This window comes from Oncorhynchus mykiss, chromosome 6 (assembly GCF_013265735.2).
Source record: "Oncorhynchus mykiss isolate Arlee chromosome 6, USDA_OmykA_1.1, whole genome shotgun sequence".
Classification (NCBI taxonomy): Eukaryota; Metazoa; Chordata; class Actinopteri; order Salmoniformes; family Salmonidae; genus Oncorhynchus; species Oncorhynchus mykiss.
The window spans coordinates 52,861,681-52,886,440 of NC_048570.1; the positions used below are offsets into that span (position 1 = coordinate 52,861,681).

The following is a 24,760-nucleotide window of genomic DNA, read 5'->3' on the forward strand; positions in this document are numbered from 1 at the left end:
TATCGAACCCTGCATGGCCGCTATAAATGGCCTTCTTCAATCTGACAAAGTTATTTGACTTTTAACCGCGAGGACCTGTGGAGCATCCTCCTGAGATAGGGCTGCCCTATTAAATTTGTTAACATCCTCCGCCTCCTGCATGACGGTATGAAGACTGTCAATCTCTCTGGTAGTGAAACCACAGAGCCAATTGAGATAAGGACTGGAGTAAAGGAAAGCTGCATCATTGCACCAACCCTCTTCTCCATCTTCCTGGCACTAATGCTTCACCTGGTAGAATTTCAGTATGCAGATAATTCCCAAGGGAGTGCCTGCTCATAAGCTGATCTCCAGGCAATGGATAACATATTTATAGAAGCATACAGCAGGATGGGTCTAACACTCAACACCAGCAAAACAAAGATCCTCTTCCAGCAAGGACCGGGAGCGCCCCTGCTATCTCCCAAGATAACTGCCAACAAAGCATTACGTAAATGTTCCCAGTTTCCCATACCTAGTTAGCCACCTTTGCACCAATATCCAAATCGATGAAATCCAACATGGGATTGATGGAGCTAGTGCGGCCTTTGGCAAACTCAGAAACAGGGCCTTCGAGGATCACAACATTACCACCAGGACATGGACGTGCAACAACACCGTGATCACCCCTATCCTGCTATACGGTGCAGAAACCTGGACCGCATATCGAAAACACATCAAACCCCTTGAAAAAGTCCACCAACGCTGCCTCAGGAAAATACTGGGAACACAGACAAACCAACTCCTCCAGTATAGACGCCATTGTAATGAGAAATCAACTCCGATGGGCAGGTCACCTAATGCGGATTAGCGACTCAAGGCTTCCTAAACAGATCTTCTACTGCCAGTTCAGGGATGGATCCTGTGCCCCCTAGTGGTCAGAAAAAGTGTTTCCATGACAACCTCAAAGGACACCTCCAAGATTTTGATTTTGATTTCATTATTTTATTTGACCTTTATTTAACCAGGCAAGTCAGTTAAGAACAAATTCATATTTACAATGACGGGCTACTTGTAAAGCCCCCCGGCCAAACCCTCCCCTAACCCAGACAATGCTGGGCCAATTGTGCATCGCCCTATGGGACTCCCAATCACGGCCGGTTGTGATACAGCCCGGGATCAATTCCGGGTCTGTAGTGACGCCTCTAGCATTGCGATGCAGTGCCATAGATTGCTGCGCCACTCTGGACCCTAAGTGCCCTATGAATGCCCTATGAATCCAAATAACTGGGAAATCCATGCCCTTGACAGATCTTCATGGAGGTCCAAAATCGTCAACAGAACAACGCTGAGGCTTAAAGAAGAGAACTAACAGCCGGAAAGAGAGCACGCCGCAAAGCACAAGACATCCCCGCCCCCACTGAGACAAGATCTGCAAGTCACGGATCGGCCTGTTCTGCCATCTCGTGTGTGTGTGTGTGTGTGTGAAATAGGAGGGAGAGAGGGAAAGAAAGCGAGAGACAAAGAGAGAAAGAAACAGAGCTGTCCCGTCCCATTTACACTGAACAAAAATATAAACGCAACATGTAAAGTGTTGGTCCCATGTTTTATGAGCTGAAATAAAAGATCCCAGAAATGTTCCACGCACAAAAACATTATTTCTCTCAAATGTGGTGCACAATTGAGTGTACATCCCTGTTAGTGGGCATTTCTACTTTGCCAAGATAATCCATACAACTGACAGGTGTGGTATATCAAGAAGCTGATTAAACAGCATGATCAGTACACAGGTGCACCTTGTGCTGAGGGAAATAAAAGGCCACTCTAAAATGTGCAGTTCTATCACCGATATCTCAAGTTGAGAGAGCGTACAATTGGCCTGCTGACTGCAGGAATGTCCACCAGGGCTGTTGGCAGAGAATTGAATCTTAACTTCTCTACCATAAGCCGTCTCCAACATCATTTTAGAGAATTTGGCAGTACGTTCAACCGGCCTCACAACCGCAGACCATGTGTATGGCTATGGCGTTGTGTGGGCAAGTGGTTTGCGGATTTCAACATTGTGACTGAGTGCCCCATAGTGATTTTGGCGTTATGGCATGGGCAGGCATAAGCTACGGACAACGAACACAGTTGCATTTTATCAATTGACAATTTGAATGCACAAAAATACCACGACAAGATCCTGAGGACAATTGTGAGGCCCATTTTTTGTAAGGTATCTGTAACCAACAGATGCGTATCTGTATTCCCAACCATGTGAAATCCATAGATTAATTTATTAATTTATTTCAATTGACTGATTTCCTCATATGAACCGTATCTCTGTAAAATCGTGTTAATTGTTGCATGTTGCGTTTGTTTTTGTTCAGTATATTTCAATTAATACATTAATACTGAACTTTTTCCACATAGCACACTTTCTCTAACCACACAAATCCTCCTCCCTTTCTGTCATCCATGCACACACGCCTCTAGAAGCCTCAAGGCTTAGGGTCAGTCCTACACACCCAATGTTGCATGCCTCCTCGTCATTTCACCCCTTAAAGCTGATCCCAGCTATAATGATATTATTCACCTACCGGGTTCCTGCGAGAGGGAGGGAGGGAGAGCGAGGGTCCTAGAGGGATAGAGGGAGGAAAGATGGGTTCTTCATCCTCAGATAAACACTAGCCTCATATTAACCTCAAACTCCAGAGAGGTGTGAAAGAAACCCTCTATTTCAGCACAATTTGCAGGCAAGTAGAGAGACTGCTGTATCCATGTCAGGACTCCTGCAGGGTAGAGGGCAGAGATTGTGCATGAAGCAGCAGGAATACTTCTGGGTGAATAGGCAACAGAAAGACCTTTGGTTGATATGAAGAGGGGTTCACAGGAGTGAGAAGGAGAGGTACGGAAAAAGCGGTCCACAAGAAATGAGAGGAGCAGAATGGGGTATGATGGAAAGAATGACAAGGTTCAGACATTTATTGGGATATGATGAGGTACGGGTACACATAATATTAAAGAGGACACTTTATGGGTTAAGCAGAGTGGAGGTAGAGGTAAATAGCAGTGTGTGTGCCTGCGGCCAGCGCTGGCCCAGTCATCAAGGAGCAGAGGAACTGCCCTGACACCAAATAAAGGAGAAAAATACTTATCCCTCTCTTTCTCTACTTCCCACTATCCCTTTCTATCCTTATGGGACTGACAATAAGGGGGGAAAGTTTGTAAACAGTTACGCAGAGTGCACAGAGCCACACACTCACCCTACCATCGTCGGGCTGTGTCCAGTCACCCAGTCTGTTAAAGGGGCCGCCTAGCTCTTGATCTCTCCAGAGTTATTTATACACTGACCTCTTTGCTGTATGGCTCCACTGTATGGAGAGTTAGAGATAGCCAAAGCCAAACCCACCCCCTCCCCCAAATCCCTGTACCATTGGCCCTGTCCAATGTCCCCTACAGGGCCCCTGGCTTGTAGAATGCCCCTCACCCCCTCCTCGGATACCCCACCTCATGTGACATGTGGGGTGACCACATGTGACAGTGTTCCTGCGCTGACAAATTGCTCTGATGTTTTTATTTCCCTTTCACAAGGCCAATTTCCATGGCGCGTGTGTGTGTGTGTGTGTAGCCCCCACTGTGTCAGTTAACTGAGTTCATTGGACACAATGATAGACAATCTCCTGTACTTTCACGAGACAGAGAGAGAAAGATAGAGACTTAGAAGGACACTGGCATCAGACAATGCTCAATGTGTCTCGTTTCGGTCTCGTCCGGGGGTCCCATTATGTTTTTTTATATGCTGTGACAAAGCCAAGGCATAAGTAGATTCCTTTCAATACGTGGTCGAAATGTGATTGAGATGCAGCGACGCCTTTTACCGCAACAATCCGCCAATGTCCCTAACGTTTCACACAGATGTCTTCATCTGACACGCACTGCATATTGGCTGGACAATAATTACATTTTCTGCACCATACCACCATGGGAGAGAGAAACAACACCGAAGAGAAAAGGAAAGAAGTGCGTCATCCAACTCTCATGCGTTCCCTCTAAATCAGAGACACAGAAATGAAGCACCTCCAGAATTCAATTACCTCGCATGTGTGCTTGTGTCTCCCTTTCTCTCAATTCTCCTCTCCTACCCAAGCCTCTCTTCTACCCTCTCATCCACCTTGCCTATCCCACCGATCACATTCACCCACACAGGCCAGGCCACAAGTACAATATAGGGCAGTGCTTGATATCCACTGTTGGAGTTAGCTGTTAAGTTAATAAAGACAATATTCCAAATAGCTCATTCATAGTGACCAGGGCTAGCCTGTATTTCTGTCTTAGAGTGTTGTGTCTGGCTATTTGCTTGTGTCCTCCAAAAGGGGGACATATGTGAAGAGCTTCTAGACTGCCCCTGCAAGGGGTAGAAATTGAAATACGCCCGGGGGCGGGTGTTGTGCAGCAGTGTGTACCGAAACCAGACACCACAGAAGAAGAGACTCAGCCTCACAGAGAGGGAGCACGGCATCGCAGGGAACCCAGGTGATTTATGGGAAGGTGGAGGAATGGGAGAGGGTTTAAGGGGGAGGAAGGAGGCATTAATACACACAATGTGCAGCAGTCTAGGGGTGTAGTTTTACACTCATCTTCCCCCCCCTTGCCCTCAACCTCAAAATCAGGAGAAGCAACATGGCCCCTGGGGCAGGTGGGGTTCAAAGGGAAGGGGGTGTGCTGTGTAGCTCTCTCTGAATCGTGAAATCATAGGATACCTCTATACTACCTCCGGGGTGCAATTCCAGAAAGCACACAGGGGGTATCAAATACCCCATTCTACTTTCCCCTAGTGAAAGCTAAACCCAGGACTGCACCAACCTAACCAGCTAGACCAGCAGGGAGAGTGCACACACAAACACACCAGACTTGGGTGCAAATACATAGTACTTGTTATTTAAATAGTTATTTTCTGTGTATTTGAGTATGTTCAAATAATGTGGCAAAACAACTACTTCTATTTGAGGTATTTTCAAATAACTGCCAAATAGCCAAAACTATTTTCAAATACTTGCATCGAAATACATAATTTCACACCCCCCTCCTAGGACCAAACAGACCTGGGTTCAACTGCATGAGTATTTAAATATTTTGAATTTAGTATTTTTCAAATGCATATATTTAAAAGTCTAGGGGGCAGTATTCGAAAGTTCGGATGACTGACGTGCCCAAAGGAAACTGCCTGTTACTCAGGTCCAGAAGCTAGGATATGCATATAATTGGTAGCATTGGATAGAAAACACTCTGAAAATAATGTCTGTGACTATAACAGAACTGATATGGCAGGCGAAAACCTTATTTTTTTGATGTCCTTTCAAATGCTTGCCTCTGGGATATTCAAAGGAATTCCTCCCAGATTGCAGTTCCTACGGCTTCCACTAGATGTCAGTCTTTAGAAAGGGTTTCAGGCTTGTTTTTTGAAAAATTAATTAGTAGTTGTGGTTCTCGTTTGGACTGTAGTCTTGTGGCTTGCGTGGATGAGGGCGCGCACTTTGTTATTTATCTCCGGTATTGAACATACTACATTCCGTCTTAAATTGTATCGTTTATTTACCTATTAGGGTACATGAGGATTGATTAGAAACATTGTTTGACTTGTTTCGACGAAGTTTATTGGTAACTTTTGGGATTCCTTTGTCTGCATGTTGAACGAGTGGAACGGGTGGATTACTGAATCAAACACACCAACTAAACTGACTTTTTTTGGGATATACAGAAGGACTTTATTGAAGAAAACGAACATTTGTTGTGTAGCTGGGACACTTGAGATTGCAAACAGAGGAAGATCTTCAAAGTTATTTATTTTATCGCTATTTCTGATTTTTGTGACGCCTCTGCTTCCGTCGATATCCAAAATTTCCATTTATTTGGCGCGTTTGATCCAGAAAAACACTGGTTCCAACTTGCGCAACATGACTACAAAATATCTCAAAAGTAACCTGTAAACTTTGAAATGTTTTGTCAAACTACTTTTGTAACAACTTTATGTATTTTGTGATGTAAATAATCAATAAAATTGAAGACGGGATGATCTGTGTTCAATACAGGAGGAAAACAAACTCTAGCTAACTTTCAGGTCATGCGCCTCTAACAAAGAGTCCTCTTACCTCTAGCCTCGTTCTGCACAGTGTTACTTCTTCATTACACAAAGGAAAAACCTCAACCCATTTCTAAAGACTGTTGACATCCAGTGAAAGTGGTAGGAACTGCAAGAAGGTCCTTTAGAAATCTGGATTCCTAATGAAAACCCATTGAAAAGAGAGTGACCTCCAAAAAAAGATCTGAATGCTTTGTCCTCGGGGTTTCGCCTGCTAAATAAGTTATGTTATACTCACAGACATGATTCAAACAATTTTAGAAACTTCAGAGTGTTTTCTTTCAAAATCTATTAATATTATGCATATCTTATCTTCTGGGGATGAGTAGCAGGCAGTTGAATTTGGGCATGCTTTTCATCCAAAATTCCCGAATGCTGTCCCCTATCATAGAGAAGTTAATTAATAATATACTAAATCAAGATTTGGCACATCATAGCGCATGTTAGGCTACACATCATGAAATATATTGAGGCAGTAGCCAAATAAAACTCAATTGAATGATCATGAAATTGATTTCAATATATAGGCCTATACTGTAGGTAGGCTATTTATATATTTAAATGTAGTCATCTTTTCATTCTTCGCTTGATTGTCACAATTGCAAAGACATTGGCAACTTTGTTTTTGGAGTCATCCTCATTGTGAACAATGAACTTAGCCTTAAGATGCATTTGGGAAACTGGGCCCAGTCCGATATGGGATGTAGCCTAAATCTTAAATCAATGGAAAAGCGTAATGTTTACGCGCATGAATGAGCGTGTACATGCTAGAATTAGAATGCACAGAGGTGAATGAGAGAAAACAGATGCACCCAAGCGTCAAGGCCATCAAGCGCTTCAAATTACAAAGCAATTTTTTTCTTGCATCTATGCGAAGAAAAGCTGATAAAGTGAAAGTATAAATTGCCAGAAAATAAACTGTTTGTGCATTGTTATGTCTGGAATTGTGAAATGTAAAGTTGTGTCTGTTCAGTGTTGATATGTTTAGCTGCCAGTGCCAATAATATATATTTGAGAACACTAACTTTATACTTACCTTTGTTGATTTCATGTCCTACAGCTGGCGAACTCTATTCAAGAGAAAATACTGTTATGTAGAAAGACTAGCTAAATTGTTTATAAACAGCTAGGTGTATTAACTACAACTCTCCTCATGTTCGTGAGCCAACATAACAGGAAACAGGAAGTACGGTGGCTCCAACAGGACATACCAGGTGAGTCAAAAGGAGCACACCCTTGTGAACAGTAGTTCACAAGGCCTGCACAGCGAACATAACAAATACAACTTCTTATTATGGATTTTCATGACAATTAAGTTGGCATACGCTACGAAGTGTATGTGTATTGACGCTCTCTACTCTCGCATGCATACTGACGCCGTTTCGGGTTAACTGCTATTTTCAAACCCAGTACAACAGAAATTCTACCAAGGGTGTTATCAAAGACTTTGCATGACTTTGAGTTGTGGTGTTGTCATATGTTACAGGCCAGGGAGTAATCAGACACACGCACACGGGACACTGGGGTTGAAGGGAGCAGACATAATAAAAAGGTCCAGCTGCCCCAAACCCCAAAGGACTGATCAGAACCAGTCAGGCAGCCTAACATTTCTTTAACTGCTCTCCTCTCACTCAATTTCTTCCAAACACTTGCTTATTCCTTTCCTGCCATCTCCTCTCTTCAGTCTTCTCTTGCAATCTCCCCCCTTTCCTCCCTCTGAACATGTATAGTCCTCTCCCCCATCACAATCACTCTTCCGACCCTTCCATCGTCAAATCCCTAACTAAAACATGGCAGAAAAAATTGATTAATCGATAAATATATTTTCAAAATCAATTGGCCTCCAACTATTAGACCAATCCAGACTGAGGACTTCTTGATACATAGAAATAGGATTATTTAACCTCGGCCCTACACACGTCATATGTATATACCGTATTCTAGTCTAGGCCTATCCTATTTAACTATTTCTGTACATATACTATTCTACACTACGTATTCATAAACAGTTGAAGTCAGATGTTTACATACACCTTAGCCAAATACATTTAAACTCAGTTTTTCACAATTTCTGACATTTAATCCATGTAAAAATTCCCTGTCTTAGGTCAGTTAAGATCAACACTTGATTTTAAGAATGTGAAATGTCAGAATAATAGTAGATAATTATTTATTTCAGCTTTTTTTTCTTTCATCACATTCCCACTGGGTCAGAAGTTTACATACACTCAATTAGTATTTGGTAGTTTTGCCTTTAAATTGTTTGACTTGGGTCAAACGTTTTGGGTAGCTTTCTGCAAGCTTTCTGCAAGCTTTCTTCCCACAATAAGTTGGGGGAATTTTGGCCCATTCCTCCTGACAGAGCTGGTGTAACTGAGACAGGTTTGTAGGCCTCCTTGCTCGCACACACTTTTTCAGTTCTACCCTAACATTTTCTATAGGATTGAAGTCAGGGCTTTGTGATGGCCACTCCAATACCTTGACATTGTTGTCCTTAAGTCATGTTGCCACAACTTTGGAAGTATGCTTGGGGTCATTGTCCATTTGGAAGACCCATTTGCGACCAATCTTTAACTTCCTAACTGATGTCTTGAGATGTTGCTTCAATATATCCACATAATTTTCCTCCCTCATGATGCCATCTATTTTGTGAAGTGCACCAGTCCCTACTGCAGCAAAGCACCCCCACAACATGATGCAGCCACCCCCGTTCTTCCTTCGGCTTGCAAGCCTCCCCCTTTTTCCTCCAAACCTAACAATGGTCATTATGGCCAAACAGTTCTATTTTTGTTTCATCAGACCAGAGGACATTTCTCCAATTAGTACGATCTTTGTCCCCATGTGCAGTTGCAAACCGTAGTCTGGCTTTTTTATGGCGGTTTTGGAGCAGTGGCATCTTCATTGCTGAGCGACCTTTCAGGTTATGTCGATATAGGACTCGTTTTACTGTGAATATAGACACTTTTGTACCTCTTTCCTCCAGAATCTTCACAAGGTCCTTGGCTTTTGCTCTGGGATTGAGTTGCACTCTACGCACCAAGTACATTTATCTCTAGGAGACAGAATGCGTTTCCTTCCTGAGCGGTATGATGGCTGCGTGGTCCCATGGTGTTTATACTTGCGTACTATTATTTGTACAGATGAACGTGGTACCTTCAGGTGTTTGGAAATTGCTCCCAAGGATGAACCTGACTTGTGGAGGTCTACAACTTTTTTTCTGAGGTCTTGGCTGATTTCTTTTGATTTTCCCATGATGTCAAGCAAAGAGGCACTGAGTTTGAAAGTAGGTCTTGAAATACATCCACAGGTACACCTCCAATTGACTCAAATTATGTCAATTAGCCTATCAGAAGCTTCTAAAGCCATGACATAATTTTCAGGAATTTTTCAAGCTGTTTAAAGGCACAGTCAACTTAGTGTATGTAAACTTCTGAGCCACTGGAATTGTGATACAGTGAATTATAAGTGAAATAATCTCTCTAAACAATTGATGGAAAAATTACTTGTGTCATGCACGATGTAGATGTCCTAAGTGGCTTGCCAAAACTATAGTTTGTTAACAAGAAATTTGTGGAGTGGTTGAAAAACAAGTTTTAATGACTCCAACCTAAGTGTATGTAAACTTCCGACTTCAACTGTATATACTAGGCAGTGTCAGAGGAAAGCCCATAAAATTGTCAGAGGCTCTAGGCAAAGTCATAGACTGTTTTCTCTGCTACCGCACGGCAAGCTGTTCCAGAGCGCCACACTGACTCAGTACCGGTACCCCCTGTATATAGCCTCATTGTTATTTTATGTTACTTTTTATAATTTTTTTATTCCGTTTATTCTGTAAATATTTTCTTAACTCTTCTTGAACTGCACTGTTAGTTAACTTCTTGGTGACTGGGGGGCAGTATTGAGTAGCTTGGATGAATAAGGTGCCCAGAGTAAACTGCCTGCCAACACTCTGAAGTTTCTAAAACTGTTTGAATGATGGTTGAGTATAACAGAACTCCTATGGCAGGCGAAAACCTGAGAAAAATCCAACCAGGAAGTGGGAACTCTGAGGTTTGTAGTTTTTCAACTCATTGCCATTCCGATATACAGTGTCTGTGGGGTCATTTTGTACCTCCTAAGGCTTCCACTAGATGTCAACAGTTTTTAGAACCTTGTTTGATACTTCTACTGTGAAGTGGGGCCGAATGAGAGGGGATTGAGCCAGATGTCTGGCAGATTGCCACAAGCTCGTGAAGCGCGGTCATGTGAAAGTTAGCTTGCATTCCATTGCTTTTCTACAGACAAAGGAATTCTCCGGTTGGAACATTATTGAAGGTTTATGTGAAAAACATCCTAAAGATTAATTCTATACTTAGTTTGACATGTTTCTACAAACTGTAATATAACTTTTTGGACTTTTCGTCCGACTTTTCGGCTGGACTTGCACGCGCGTTTGGATTCGTTTACCAAATGCCCTAACAAAAGGAGGTATTTGGACATAAATTATTAACTTTATCGAAAAAATCTAACATTTATTGTGGAACTGGTATTCCTGGGAGTGCATTCTGATGAAGATCATCAAAGGTAAGTGAATATTTATAATGCTATTTCTGACTAATGTTGACTCCACAACATGAAGGATATCTCTTTGGCTGTTTTGGTCTCTGAGTGCCGTACTCAAATTATTGCATGTTATGCTTTTTCCGTAAAGGTTTTTTTAAATCTGACACAGCGGTTGCATTAAGGAGAAGTGTATCTAAAGTTCCATGTATAATAGTTGTATCTTTTATCAATGTTTATTATGAGTATTTCTGTAAATTGATGTGGCTCTTTGCAAAATCACCGCATGTTTTGGAACTACTGAACATAACATGCCAATGTAAAATTTGATTTTGGATATAAATATGCACTTTATTGAACAAAACATACATGTATTGTGTAACATGAAGTCATATGAGTGTCATCTGATGAAGATCATCAAAGGTTAGTGATTAATTTTCTCTCTATTTGTGCTTTTTGTGACTCCTCTCTTTGGCTGGAAAAATGTCTGTGTTTTTCTGTGACTTGGTGGTGACCTAACAATAGTTTGTGTTGTTTTCACTGTAAAGCCTTTTTGAAATCAGACACTGTGGCTGGATTAATGAGAATTCTATCTGTAAAATGGTGTAAAATACTTGTATGCTTGAGGAATATTAATTATGAGATTTTTGTTGTTTTGAATTTGGCGCCCTGCACTTTCACTGGCTGTTAGCGGAGTGGGACGCTACCATTCCGAATATCCCAGAGAGGTTAAGGGCTTGTAAGTAAGCATTTCACGGCGCATGTGACAAAAAGTTTGATTTGATTTGGACCTCAGTTCATCTTGCTCCAAAAAAAACAATGAGGAGATGGGAGAGACAGGACTTGCAGCGCGTCACAAACAGAACCAAGTTCTATTTTATCGCCTGGCCACGCAGACGCTCACTGACGCACGCGAGCAGTGTGGGTACATGATTGAATAAGATGTATGTGTACATTTTTTTTGCTGTGCACGCAACACATCCAGTCTGGTCAGCATGTCAGACCATGAAAAAACAAAATTCTCTGGTTTGATGAAACCAAGATTGAACTCTTTGGCCTGAATGCCAATCGTCATGTCTTTAGGAAACCCGGCACCATTCCTACGGTGAAGCATGGTGGCGGCAGGATCATGATATGGGGATGTTTTTTAGCGGCAGGGACTGGGAGACTAGTCAGGATCGAGGAAAAGATGAACGGGGCAAAGTACAGAGTGATCCTTGATGAAAACCTGCTCCAGAGAAATCAGGACCTCAGACTGGGGCGAAGGTTCACCTTCCAATAGGACAATGACCCTAAGCACACAGCCAAGTCAACGCAGCAGTGGCTTCGGGACAAGTCTCTGAATGTCCTTGAGTGGCCCAGCCAGAGCCCGGAATTGAACCTGATCGAACATCTCTGGAAAGACCTGAAAATTGCTGTGCAGCAACGGCTCCCCATCCAACCTGACAGAGCTTGAGAATATCTGCAGAGAAGAATGGGAAAAACTCCCCAAATACAGATGTGCCCAGCGTGTAACGTCATAGCAAAAAATACTCGAGGCTGTATTGGGACTGGCAAAGGTGATTCAACAAATTGCTGCATAAAGGTCTGAATACTTATGTAAATGTAATATTTCAGTACTTTTTATTTGTAAATCATTTGCAAAAAATTCTAAAAACCTGTTTTTGCTTTGTCATTATGGGGTATTGTGTGTAGATTGATAAGGTGAAAAATGTTTTAATACATTTTAGAATAAGGCTGTAACCTAACAAAATTTGGAAAGTCAAGGGGTCTGAATACTTTCCGAAAGCACTGTATATTTATACTCCGGACTCTAATATTTCTATATTACTTAATACTTTTTAGATTTGTGTGTACTGTTAGGAACACAGGCATTTCGCTACACACGCTATAACATCTGCTAAATATGTGTATGTAACCAAAACAATTTGATTTGCGAAGACATACCCAGGACAGTGTGGGTTTGACTGAACTTAGTTCAATATGTTCTCCATAATAAAGTGCTTAGCATGATGGAGCTTTGGGATTCATCCGAATCATCACCACATCACTGTGATTCACTATGCAGTCATAATACAAACAATAGTACAAGTATTTACATAGTACAAACAATATTAAACTGGCGGGGGGTGTGTGATTAACTGAAATCTGAAATACAAAGAAATGGCACAGTGGTTGAAGGTGCTTGAGGCAGCAATACAGCCCCGGGTTCAATCCCAGCCAGTGTCACCGCTGGCCGTGACCAGGAGACCCATGAGGCGGCGCACAATTGGCCCAGCGTCGTCCAGGTTTGGGGAGGGTTTGGCCAGCCAGCATTTCCTTGTCCCATCGCGCTCTGCGACTCCTTGTGGCGGGCTGGGTGCCTGGTGTTTCCTCCGACACATTGGTGCAGCTGGCTTCCGGGTTAAGCGAGCAGTGTGTCAAGAAGCAGTGCTTGGCAGGATCGTGTTTCAGAGGATGCATGGCTCTCGCCCTTCGCCTCTCCCGAGACCTATGGGAGTTGCAGCGATGGGACAAGACTAACTACCAATTGGATATCACACATGTTTAAATGCTAAGAAACGTAAGAAAATAATATTCAATCACTAGGCCGACTTATAGCCATGGATATGTCAACAATAGACACAATGTCTGTAAATGAGTTACAAGATATGGGGCTCGTAGATTTCATAGTTTTATGATAGTCAATAATCAAGCAAAGCATGACCTGAAACCTCCCTACCCAAAGATAATGGAATAGACCACAGTTGACAATGACAACTTCACTCTAAGGACAGCCGACTTCACTATAAATAGGATCAGGCTCATCCGAGGGGCCTTTGTTTTCAGCTAGATATCAAATCTTATCTGGCTGGCATTTGGGAGCCAGTCTGCCGCTGACATTTAGAATTCTGTCACAATTACTGCTGGGTCGCATATCAGAGCACAACATGAGCAACAGCTGTAGAGGCACACTTTTTGCCATTTTGTCAGATGCATTGATTCATGTCAGCAGAACGATACACTGCAGGCAGCTGTTTGTGTGTGTGTGTGTGTGTGTGTGTGTGTGTGTGTGTGTGTGTGTGTGTGTGTGTGTGTGTGTGTGTGTGTGTGTGTGTGTGTGTGAAATAGAGACAGAGAAAGTAACAGAGAGTGAGAGATGCCTGCCATAGCCTAGAGTTTCTTTAAAAAGGAGTTCCCGGCATGTCGGTGAGGTCCTCACACATTCCAGCCCGCAAGGCGGCTGTTCTGACATGTTGTAAGCTAAGGTGTTCATGGAAACTCGGATGACGAAAAAAAGCACTGGCCAAACCAATTACTGGTGGTCTGACAGGGGGTGGGGGTGTAGCCTAACAATGCTAACAATCACAAGGCACTTAATTGTTACCCAGAAACAAAAAGGCAACCCAGAAAATGGCTAAAAATAGCCAACATTAACATAAGTAGCCTGAGAAACAAGGTTCATGAAATTGATGAACTTGCACTGATTACATTCATATACTGGCTCTGAAATTTACTTAGATGATTGCTTTGATAATATAGTGGTAGCAATACATGGTTATAATGTCGACAGAAGAGACGGGAATGCTAATGGAGGTGATTTTATATGTGTATATATCACAAACACTCTACCGGTCCAAAGTTTTAGAATGCCTACTTATTCAAGGCTTTTAATTAATTTTTACTATTTTCTAAATTGCATTAAAACTATGAAATAACACATATGGAACCATGTAGTAACCAAAAAAAGTGTCAAACAAATCCAAGTATATTTGATATTCTTCAAATAGCCACCCTTTGCCTTGATGACAGCTTTGCACACTCACGTGAAATGCTTTTCCTACAGTCTTGAAGCAGTTCCCACATTTGTTGATCATTTGTTGGCTGCTTTTCCTTCACTCAACTCATCCCAAACCATCTCAATTGGGTTGAGGTCAGCTGATTGTGGGGCTAGGTCATCTGATGCAGCACTACATCACTCTCCTTCCTGGTCAAATAGCCCTTACACAGCCTGGAGGTGTGTTTGGGTCATTGTCCTGTTGAAAAACAAATGATATTCCCACTAAGCCAAAACCTGATGGGATGGTATACAGCTGCAGAATGCTGTGGTAGCCATGCTGGTTAAGTGTGCCTTGAATTCTAAATAAATCACAGAAAGTGTCACCAGCAAAGCACCCCCACACCATATCACCTCCTCCATATACAAATATACACATGTGGAGATCATCCGTTCACCCACACCGTGTCTTACAAAGCTGCCCACCCAAGAAAAGGCTTCAAACTGTAACCAATGCCTGCTACCTACCAGGGTACTTACAAACGGCGTAGGAACGATATCATCAAATCAAACAGGTGTAGACCTTAATGTGACATCCTTACTTACAAGCCCTTAACCAACAGTGCATTTCAAGAGTTGAGAAAATATTTACCAAATAAACTAAAGTAAAAATAAATTAAAAAGTAACTCAATAAAATAACAACGAGGCTATATACAAGGGGTACCGGTACCGAGTCAAAGCGCAGGTTAGTCGAGGTAATTTGTACATTGTAGGTAAGTGTAAAGTGACTATGCATAGATAATAACCAGTGAGTAGCAGCAATGTAAAAACAAATGCGGGGGGGTCAATGTAAATAGTCCGGTGACCATTTGATTAATTGTTCAGCAGTCTTATGGCTTGGGGGTAAAAGCCTTTTGGTCCTAGACTTGGTGCTCCGGTATTGTATTGATCACAGCTTTACTAATGCCGCAGAAATCTGCATCCACACCCATCGGATGTAGCGATCATAATATAGTAGCCATATCTTGGAAAACCAAAGTTCCAGAGGCTGGGCCTAAAATAGTGTCGCCTAAAATGACATACCCAATCTAACTGCCTGTAGCTCAGGCCCTGAAGCAAGGATATGCATATTCTTGGTACCATTTGAAAGGAAATACTTTTTTGTGTGGAAATGTGAATTGAATGTTGGAGAATATAACACAATAGAACAACCAGTTTTTGTTATTATTTTTCTACCACCATCTTTGAAATGCAACGGAAAGGTCCCACATCTAGCCATCAATCTGGTTGTAATTCCACTGGTGTACACAAGATGGCAGCACTGTATGTGCAAAGTTTCAGACGGATAAGTTGAAGTATGAGCAAACTACATGACATCATGAAGGAGACATTTACATTCACGTTACATTTTTCTGCAAGAATATCACCAAATCTGTTTTCTTGGACTTTGATTCAGCTTTTCCAGTATTCGTAGCCATATTATAAGTTCAACATTTGCAAAACACCCAGTTTTCATAACTCTCCAAATTCTTATAATTTTTGACAGATGAAAAATGTATCCCAGCTCATTGGCTATCTAGCTAGATATGTTTGACTGCGATTGGTGCTTATTTGACAAAGTCACAGTCGATCAAGTGAAGACCGCCCACGTCATGTGTGCCATGAAGGCGTCGCTCTCTGACCAAATTTGGTGTCCTATAGGATATACTACACCCCTTATGATATAGTAAAGTCTGGTTATGTTTTAGGATCTCTGAGGAATAAATTTGATTTTAGATTTTCACAGATTGCTTTCTTTGCAAATTGAACGAGTGGAAGTACAAAATCGACATGCATGCTATATGGACCTTTTTAGTAGAGGTCGACCGATTATGATATTTCAACGCCGATACCGATTATTGGAGTACCAAATAAAGCCGAAACCGATTAATCGGCCTATTTTTATATATTATATATTTGTAATAATGACAATTACAACAATACTGAATTAACACTTATTTTAACTTAATATAAGACATCAATAAAATCAATTTAGTCTCAAATAAATAATGAAACATGTTCAATTTGGTTTAAATAATGCAAAAACAAAGTGTTGGAGAAGAAAGTAAGTGCAATATGTGCCATGTGAAAAAGCTAACGTTGAAAATCCTTGCTCAGAACATATGAAAGCTGGTGGTTCCTTTTAACATGCGTCTTCAATATTCCCAGGTAAGAAGTTTTAGGTTGAAGTTATCATAGGATTATTTCTCTCTATACCATTTCTATTTCATATACCTTTGACTATTGGATGTTCGAAAAGGTACTTTAGTATTGCCAGCCTAATCTCGGGAGTTGATAGGCTTGAAGTCATAAACAGAGCAATGCTTGAAGCAAAGCTAAGAGCTGCTGGCAAATGCAGGACAGTGCTGTTTGAATTAATGCTTACGAGCCTGCTGCTGCCGACCACCGCTCAGTCAGACTGCTCTATCAAATCATAGACTTAATTATAATAACACACAGAAATACAACCCTTAGGTAATTAATATGGTCAAATCCAGAAACTATCATTTTGAAAACAAAACGTTTATTCTTCCAGTGAAATACAGAACCGTTCCGTATTTTATCTAACGGGTGGCATCCCTAAGTCTAAATATTGATGTTACATTGCACAACCCTCAATGTTATGTCATAATTATGTAAAATTCTGGCAAATTAATTACGGTCTTTGTTAGGAAGAAATGGTCTTCACACAGTTCGCAACAAGTCAGGCAGCCCAAACTGCTGCATATACCCTGACTCTGCTTGCACAGAACGCAAGTGATACAATTTCCCTAGATAAAAATTCATGTTAGCAGGCAATATTAACTAAATATGCAGGTTTAAAAAAGTATACTTGTGTATTGATTTTAAGAAAGGCATTGATGTTTATGGTTAGGTACACATTGGTGCAACGACAGTGCTTTTTTCGCGAATGCGCTTGTTAAATCACCCGTTTGACGAAGTAGGCTGTGATTCGATCATGAATTAACAGGCGCCGCATTGATTATATGCAACGCAGGACAAGCTAGATAAACTAGTAATATCATCAACAATGTGTAGTTAACTTGTGATTATGTTAAGATTGATTGTTTTTTTATAAGATAAGTTTAATGCTAGCTAGCACCTTACCTTGGCTCCTTGCTGCACTCGCATTGCAGGTTGTCAACTTGCCATGCAGTCTCCTCGTGGAGTGCAATGTAATCGGCCATAATCGGTGTCCAAAAATGCTGATTACCGATTGTTGTGAATACTTGAAATCGGCCCTAATTAAATCAGCCATTCCGATTAATCGGTCAACCTCTACTTTTTAGGATATGAAAATGTATTTTATCTAACAAAACGACACTTCATGTTATATCTAGGAACCTTTGGATGCTGAAGTAGAGGAAGGTTTCAATATGTAAATACACATTTCACCTTCAGAGGTGAATTTATCAAACCTATCAGGCTGAAAAAAGTGTTGTTGTAGGAGCTCTCCTCAAACAATAGCATGCATTTCTTCGCAGTAATAGCTACTGTAAATTGGGCAGTGCAGTTATATTAACAAGAATATAAGCTTCAGCCGATATAAGACACATATGTCGTTTCTCTAAAATCTGTGATCGTGACACAAGGCGCTGCATGATTTACAACTGTCCCGTACCGGATCGCCACATGTTTTGATCACATCTTTACTAATGCTTCAGAAAACTCCTCTGAAGCAGTATACACGCCCATTGGATGTAGTGATCATAATATAGTAGCCATATCTTGGAAAACCAGTTCCAAAGACTGGGCCTAAAATAGTGTATAAGATATCATACAAGAGGTTCTGTAGTGAATGAAGGTTGAAATAATATTTACTGGTCTGTTGTGTATAATGAAGAGCAACTTGACGCTTCTTCCAGGTACTAATGAGTATGCACCCATTAAGAAAATTACTCTAAAAACTGCTAAATCCCTGTGGATTGATGAATAATTAAAAAATGGTATGGTTGAAAGGGGCGAGGCAAAGGAATGGCAAATAAGTCTGGCTGGACAGCCGATTAGCATACTGAGAAATCATGTGACTAAAGGGAACAAAAAAAAGAAACTGTACTATGAAACAAAGAAAAATTATATGAAGAATGATAGTAAAACTTGAGCACCTTAAATGAAAGTTGTTTTAAAAAAAGCAAACTAAGCTCCAGCCATTGAGGCTGATGGCTCATTCATCACAAAACCCTCTGATATTGCCAACTACTTTAATTACTTTTTTCCATTAGCAAGATTAGCAAATTTATGCATGACATGCGAACAAACTCTGAACCTTCACATTCATGTGTTACCGACCAAATTATGAAAGAAAATTATTTTTTAACAAATTATCAAAACTTGATCATTAGTTGATTATTTGAATCAGCTGTGTTGTGCTTCGGGAAAAAATATATATTTTGCACCCCTTGGGGTCCAGAGGACAGAGTTTGGGAAACACTGCTGTAGGCTTTGATTAAAGAGATGGAAAATACGAGTGCTCAGAATTAAGATTCAAAGATGTCTGCAGAAACAATGGGGTGTCAGCTATGACATGGTACCTTGAGTTTGAAAAAATATATTTTGGTTATTTAACTATAGTAAGTGAAGTGGATTTACACTTGATAACTGAATTACATGATGGGTCCCTGATCTGTACTACACAGAAATGCATAATTATGGATATGAATGTCATTCTCCTCATGTTTTACAAGTTTGGACAAGTTTGGACATCACAGCGCAGCAGACCAGAGCACAGTAGTTTTTGCCCTCGCAATGTTTTTTTGCCCCAGTACAATACAGCACAACAGAGCAGTGTAGAGTACAGTGCAGAATAGTAAAGTAGGGTTCAGTAGAGTATAGTACAGTACAATCTACTGTAAAGTACAATCCACTGTGCTCTACTCACTCAATTGTCCTATCCTGTACTAACGTGTGAAACATACAGTACCAGTCAAAAGATTGGACACACCTAATCATTCAAGGGTTTCTTTATTTTTACTATTTTCTACATTGTATAATAATAGTGAAGACGTCAAAACTATGAAATAACACATGGAATCATGTAGTAACCAAAAACGTGTTAAACAAATCAAAACGTATTTTAATATTTTAGATTCTTCAAAGTAGCCACCCTTTGCCTCGATGACAGCTTTGCACACTCTTGGCATTGGCATTCTCTTAACCAGCTTCATGAGGTAGTCACCTGGAATCCATTTCAATTAACAGGCGTGCTTTGTTAAAAGTTAATTTGTGGAATTGCTTAATGTCTTTGAGCCAATCAGTTGTGTTGTGACAAGGTAGGGGTGGTATACAGAAGCTAGCCCTATTTGGTAAAAGACCAAGTCCATATTATGGCAAGAACAGCTCAAATAAGCAAAGAGAAATGACAGTCCATTACTTTAAGACATGAAGGTCAGTCAATGCATACAATTTCAAGAAATATTAAGTGCTATGATGAAACTGGGTCACATGAGGACCGCCACAGGTACACTTAACCAGCATGGCTACCACAGCGCTCTGCAGCGATACGCCATCCCATCTGGATTGCGCTTAGCGGGTCTATCATTTCTTTCTCAAAAGGACATTGACCCAAAACACACCTCCAGGCTGTGTAAGGGCTAATTGACCAAGGAGAGAGATTGAGTGCTGCATCAGATGACCTGGCCTACACCATCACCCAACCTCAAACTAATTGAGATGGTTTGGGATGAGTTGAGCGAAGGAAAAGCAGCAAAAAAATGCTCAGCATATTTTGTATATTTTTTTTTATTTCACCTTTATTTAACCTCTCTAGGGTACGTGGGACGCTAGCCAGTGACGCAAGCCAGCGAAACTGCAGGGCGCCAAATTCAAAACAACAGAAATACCATAATTAAAATTCCTCAAACATAGAAGTATTTTACTCCATTTTAAAGATAAACTTCTCGTTAACCCAACCACAGTGTCTGATTTCAAAAATGCTTTTCGGCGAAAATGATACATTCATTATGTTAGGTCAGCAACTAGTCACAGAAAGCATTCAGCCATTTTCCAATCAAAGAGAGGAGTCACAAAAAGCAGAAATATAGATAAAATTAATCACTAACCTTTGATGATCTTCATCAGATGACACTCAAAGGACTTCATGTTAGACAATACATGTATGTTTTGTTCGGTAAAGTTCATATTTATATCCAAAAATCTGAGTTTACATTGGCGCGTTACATTCAGTAGTTCCAAAACATCCAGTGATTTTGCAGAGAGCCACATAAATTTACAGAAATGCTCATAAAATGTTGATGAAAATACAAGTATTATGCAAGAATTACAGATACACTTCTCCTTAATGCAACCGTGGCGAAGTAATGGTGGCGAAGTAAATACAATATAGCAAGTAAAACACTGGAAAGGTAGATTTGCAGTGGAAGAACGTGCAAAGTAGAGAAATAAATAATGGGGTGCAAAGGAGCAAAATAAATAAATAAATACAGTAGCGGAAGAGGTAGTTGTTTGGGCTAAATTATAGATGGGCTATGTACAGGTGCAGTAATCTGTGAGCTGCTCTGACAGCTGGTGCTTAAAGCTAGTGAGGGAGATTATTGTTTCCAGTTTCAGTGATTTTTGTAGTTCGTTCCAGTCATTGGCAGCAGAGAACTAGAAGGAGAGGCGGCCAAAGGAAGAATTGGTTTTGGAGGTGACCAGAGAGATGTACCTGCTGGAGCTTGTGCTACAGGTGGGTGCTGCTATGGTGACCAGCGAGCTGAGATAAGGGGGGACTTTACCTAGCAGGGTCTTGTAGATGACCTGGAGCCAGTGGGTTTGGTGACGAGTATGAAGCGAGGGCCAATCAACGAGAGCGTACAGGTCGCAGTGGTGGGTAGTATATGGGCTTTGGTGACAAAACGGATGGCAGTGTGATAGACTGGATCCAATTTATTGAGTAGGGTATTGAAGGCTATTTTGCAAATGACATCGCCGAAGTCGAAGATCAGTAGGATGGTAAGTTTTACGAGGGTATGTTTGGCAGCATGAGTGAAGGATGCTTTGTTGTGAAATAGGAAGCCGATTCTAGATTTAATTTTGGATTGGAGATACTTAATATGAGTCTGGAAGGTGAGTTTACAGTCTAACCAGACACCTAGGTATTTGTAGTTGTCCACATATTCTAAGTCAGAACCGTCCAGAGTAGTGATATTGGACGGGTGGGCAGGTGCAGGCAGCGATCGGTTGAAGAGCATGCATATATTTGTAGTTGTATTTAAGAGCAGTTGGAGGCCACGGAAGGAGAGTTGTATGGCATTGGAGAGTTGTATGGCATTGAAGCTCGTCTGGAGGGTTGTTAACACAGTGTCCAAAGACACTGAGCGTGGCTGAGGTGCACCCATGACCAGCTCTGAAACCAGATTGCATAGCGGAGAAGGTGCGGTGGGATTCGAAATGGTCTGTAATCTGTTTGTTGACTTGGCTTTCGAAGACTTTAGAAAGGCAGGGTAGGATAGATATAGCTCTGTAGCAGTTTGGGTCAAGAGTGTCCCCCCCTTTGAAGAGGGGGGTGACCGCAGCTGCTTTCCTATCTTTGGGAATCTCAGACGACACGAAAGAGAGGTTGAACAGGCTAGTAATAGGGGTTGCAACAATTTCAGCAGATCATTTTAGAAAGAAAGGGTCCAGATTGTCTAGCCCGGCTGATTTGTAGGGGTCGAGATTTTGCAGCTCAATATATGTGTGGGAACTCCTTCAAGACAGTTGGAAAAGCATTCCAGATTAAGCTGATTGAGCATGAAAATGGCGCCGACAGAGAGGGCCGCCTCAATTCTAGTCCTTTGGAACCTAACACATCACTGGGGGCAAACTACCTGCCATCCAGGACACCTACAGCACCCGATGTCACAGGAAGGCCAAAAATATCATCAAGGACAACAACCACCCGAGCCACTGCCTGTTCAACCTGCTACCATCCAGAAGACAAGGTCAGTACAGGTGCATCAACAGCTTCCATCCCAAGGCCAACAGACATCACTAGCACAGAGAGGCTGCCTACATACAGACTTGAAATCATTGGCCACTTTAATAAATGGAACACTAGTCACTTCAATAATGTTTACATATCTTGCATTACTCATCTCATGTATATACTGTATTCTATCCTATCTATGCAGTCCCTCCAGGATTCCACGATCTCATAATTCAATGCATAATCAACCAATCACCGCATATTATGCGAGAGCTCGCAATTTTGACCAATCCCCGCACTTTTAGCGCATAAAAGGGTCCAATCAAAAGCAGGTTCATAATGTTGACCAATTACTGCATTGATACTGTGGAAAATGGCCCAATCCAATCACACGTCAAAAGTTTTTTCCCCCTGGCCTGTCAGCGTATTCACGTGCGAAGATGATGGCTGATTGTTGATGGCTGATAACAGAAATCATTTGCCAACAAAAATCATAGCTAAACGTGCAAAACAATTTCCAAATGTTTTACATGAAAGTGGGGGGAAATTGTTTTGCACTCTGTGCAACGTTGTGCTGGAACACAAGAGAAAGTCGACAATCAGTCACTTCGAAACAGCAAAGCATATGAGAACGTCAGAACAGTACACACAGCAGATCACCATGACTGAAGAGGTAGCAGGGAAGACTGTGGCAAGCGCTGAAAGAATCAAGGCGAGTAGCGTTCCACTCAAACTTTTACTCCGCTAACCTTGGCTTTAGTAGGGTGGCCGGCACTCTGCTCTCCTCAGTCTGTCTATGGAGAGCGCTGCTCAAAGCACTGAGTGCAATTGGTCAGCTTTGCTGTTTTAAACTCTTTAAAACTGAATGTACCACAACCAATGACTCTGCAGTGGAGCAATTGATATGGAGGAGGATAGGGAGGATGAAATGGATGATTACATTGAGATATAGGCCTAGATGAGCTAGGCCCTTGGTCACCCCCCACCTCTCGTTATGTTCAGAAAAAGTGCTGTGTTTGTTCAAAAAAAGAAACAGCCCAAAAGAGTACTTTTTCTCCAATTGTTTTCATGGAAGATTAACTTGAGATATAACATGTCTTAATTGCAGATTGGTCCCCAGGTGTTTCTTTTGTCTTAGTTTAATATGTTTTAGTACCTACAGATTAAGGGGGCATGCATTTTTTTATGATGGATTTTTGAGCTAGCTTCCACCCCTTTTTTGTTCAGAAAAATAGCAGCTTGTTCAGGAAAATAAACAGAATGTAGCACTTTAAATGCTTCTAATTGTTTTTGTATTATGTATTCTGCTTAAAATCATCCTAAAACTGAGCACAATACTTTTTATTGGTTTATATGAAATTAAAATGGGGGGAAAAAAATCACAGAATTTCAGAAAAGCTGCTGCAAAATCAATCATTTTTGGCTACAGAAATCACCATTTAAAAAAAATATATATATTTTTTTATTGCAGAATCCTGGAGGATTGCATCTTTTGCATCTATTGCATCTTAGCCTATGCCGCTGTGACATTGCGCATCCATTTATTTATATATTCTTATCCCATTCCTTTACTTAGATTTGTGTATATTAGGTATTTGTTGTGGAATTGTTAGATATTACTTACTAGATATTGCTGCACTGTCAGAACTAGAAGCACAAGCATTTCACTACACTTGCAAAAACATTTTCTAACCATGTGTATGTGACCAATAATATTTTATTTGATAATGCCAAGAGTATGCAAAGCTGTCACCAAGGCAAAAGGGTGCCTACTTTGAAGAATCTAAAATACACGTTTTTGGTTACTACATGACTCCAAGTGTGTTACTTCATAGTTTTGAGTAAAAATGAAGACAAACCCTTGAATGAGTAGGTGTGTCCAAACTTGACTGGTACTATATGTCTATGATAGGTTCAGATTTGGTCCAGTACGGTCTGTCTGTGGATGTTAAAAATGTAATTTTCCTGAGTTTTATATATATTTCCACGCTATATAATTAGAATAATACTGTGAAATTGTGAAAATTATGATAATGCCCTTTTAGTGCAAGAGCTGTTTGAAAATACTTTGTGGGATGAAGTTTTGGCATGCCTGGAGACAATAACCAGGCGGTGTAAGTAAATAGGCCAATAATAAATAGCTAAACCACTCTGCCAATAACAGCTAGTTTTCAGGTTCCATATCCCTCCCATTAGGCTCGTCCAATTGGGCCCCTCACTCTGACCAGTCCCAGACAGTCCTAGGCAAAATTATTGCTTGAGAAATGGATCTTTGCTAAGAAGCTATTTTTGTTTCTTTTTGACCATTTTAATTTAAAACAATCACAGTAAGATAATTAATTGTTACACATAAATTTGATATTGACACAAACGGCTACATCGTACCTTTAACATCAAAGCTAGGGTGGACTGACCAAATTTCAACTACTTCCATGG

The 24,760-nt window shown here is 41.0% G+C and overlaps 1 protein-coding gene across 4 annotated transcripts in view; it reads right to left on the minus strand.

Annotated features, from left to right (window-relative positions):
* The window catches only part of lrp4 (low density lipoprotein receptor-related protein 4), a 218,433-nt gene that overhangs the window by 188,020 nt on the left and 5,653 nt on the right, over positions 1-24,760 (minus strand). Inside the window, exon 1 of one of the 4 annotated variants that reach the window (XM_036980426.1) lies at positions 14,428-14,562. The exons of the other annotated variants lie outside the window; for them this stretch is intronic. Within the exon in view, the coding sequence (XP_036836321.1) occupies positions 14,428-14,467 (40 nt within the window). The 5' untranslated portion in view covers positions 14,468-14,562. Of the gene's footprint in view, positions 1-14,427; positions 14,563-24,760 lie in introns of those variants that run through there. 4 annotated transcript variants of the gene reach the window in all.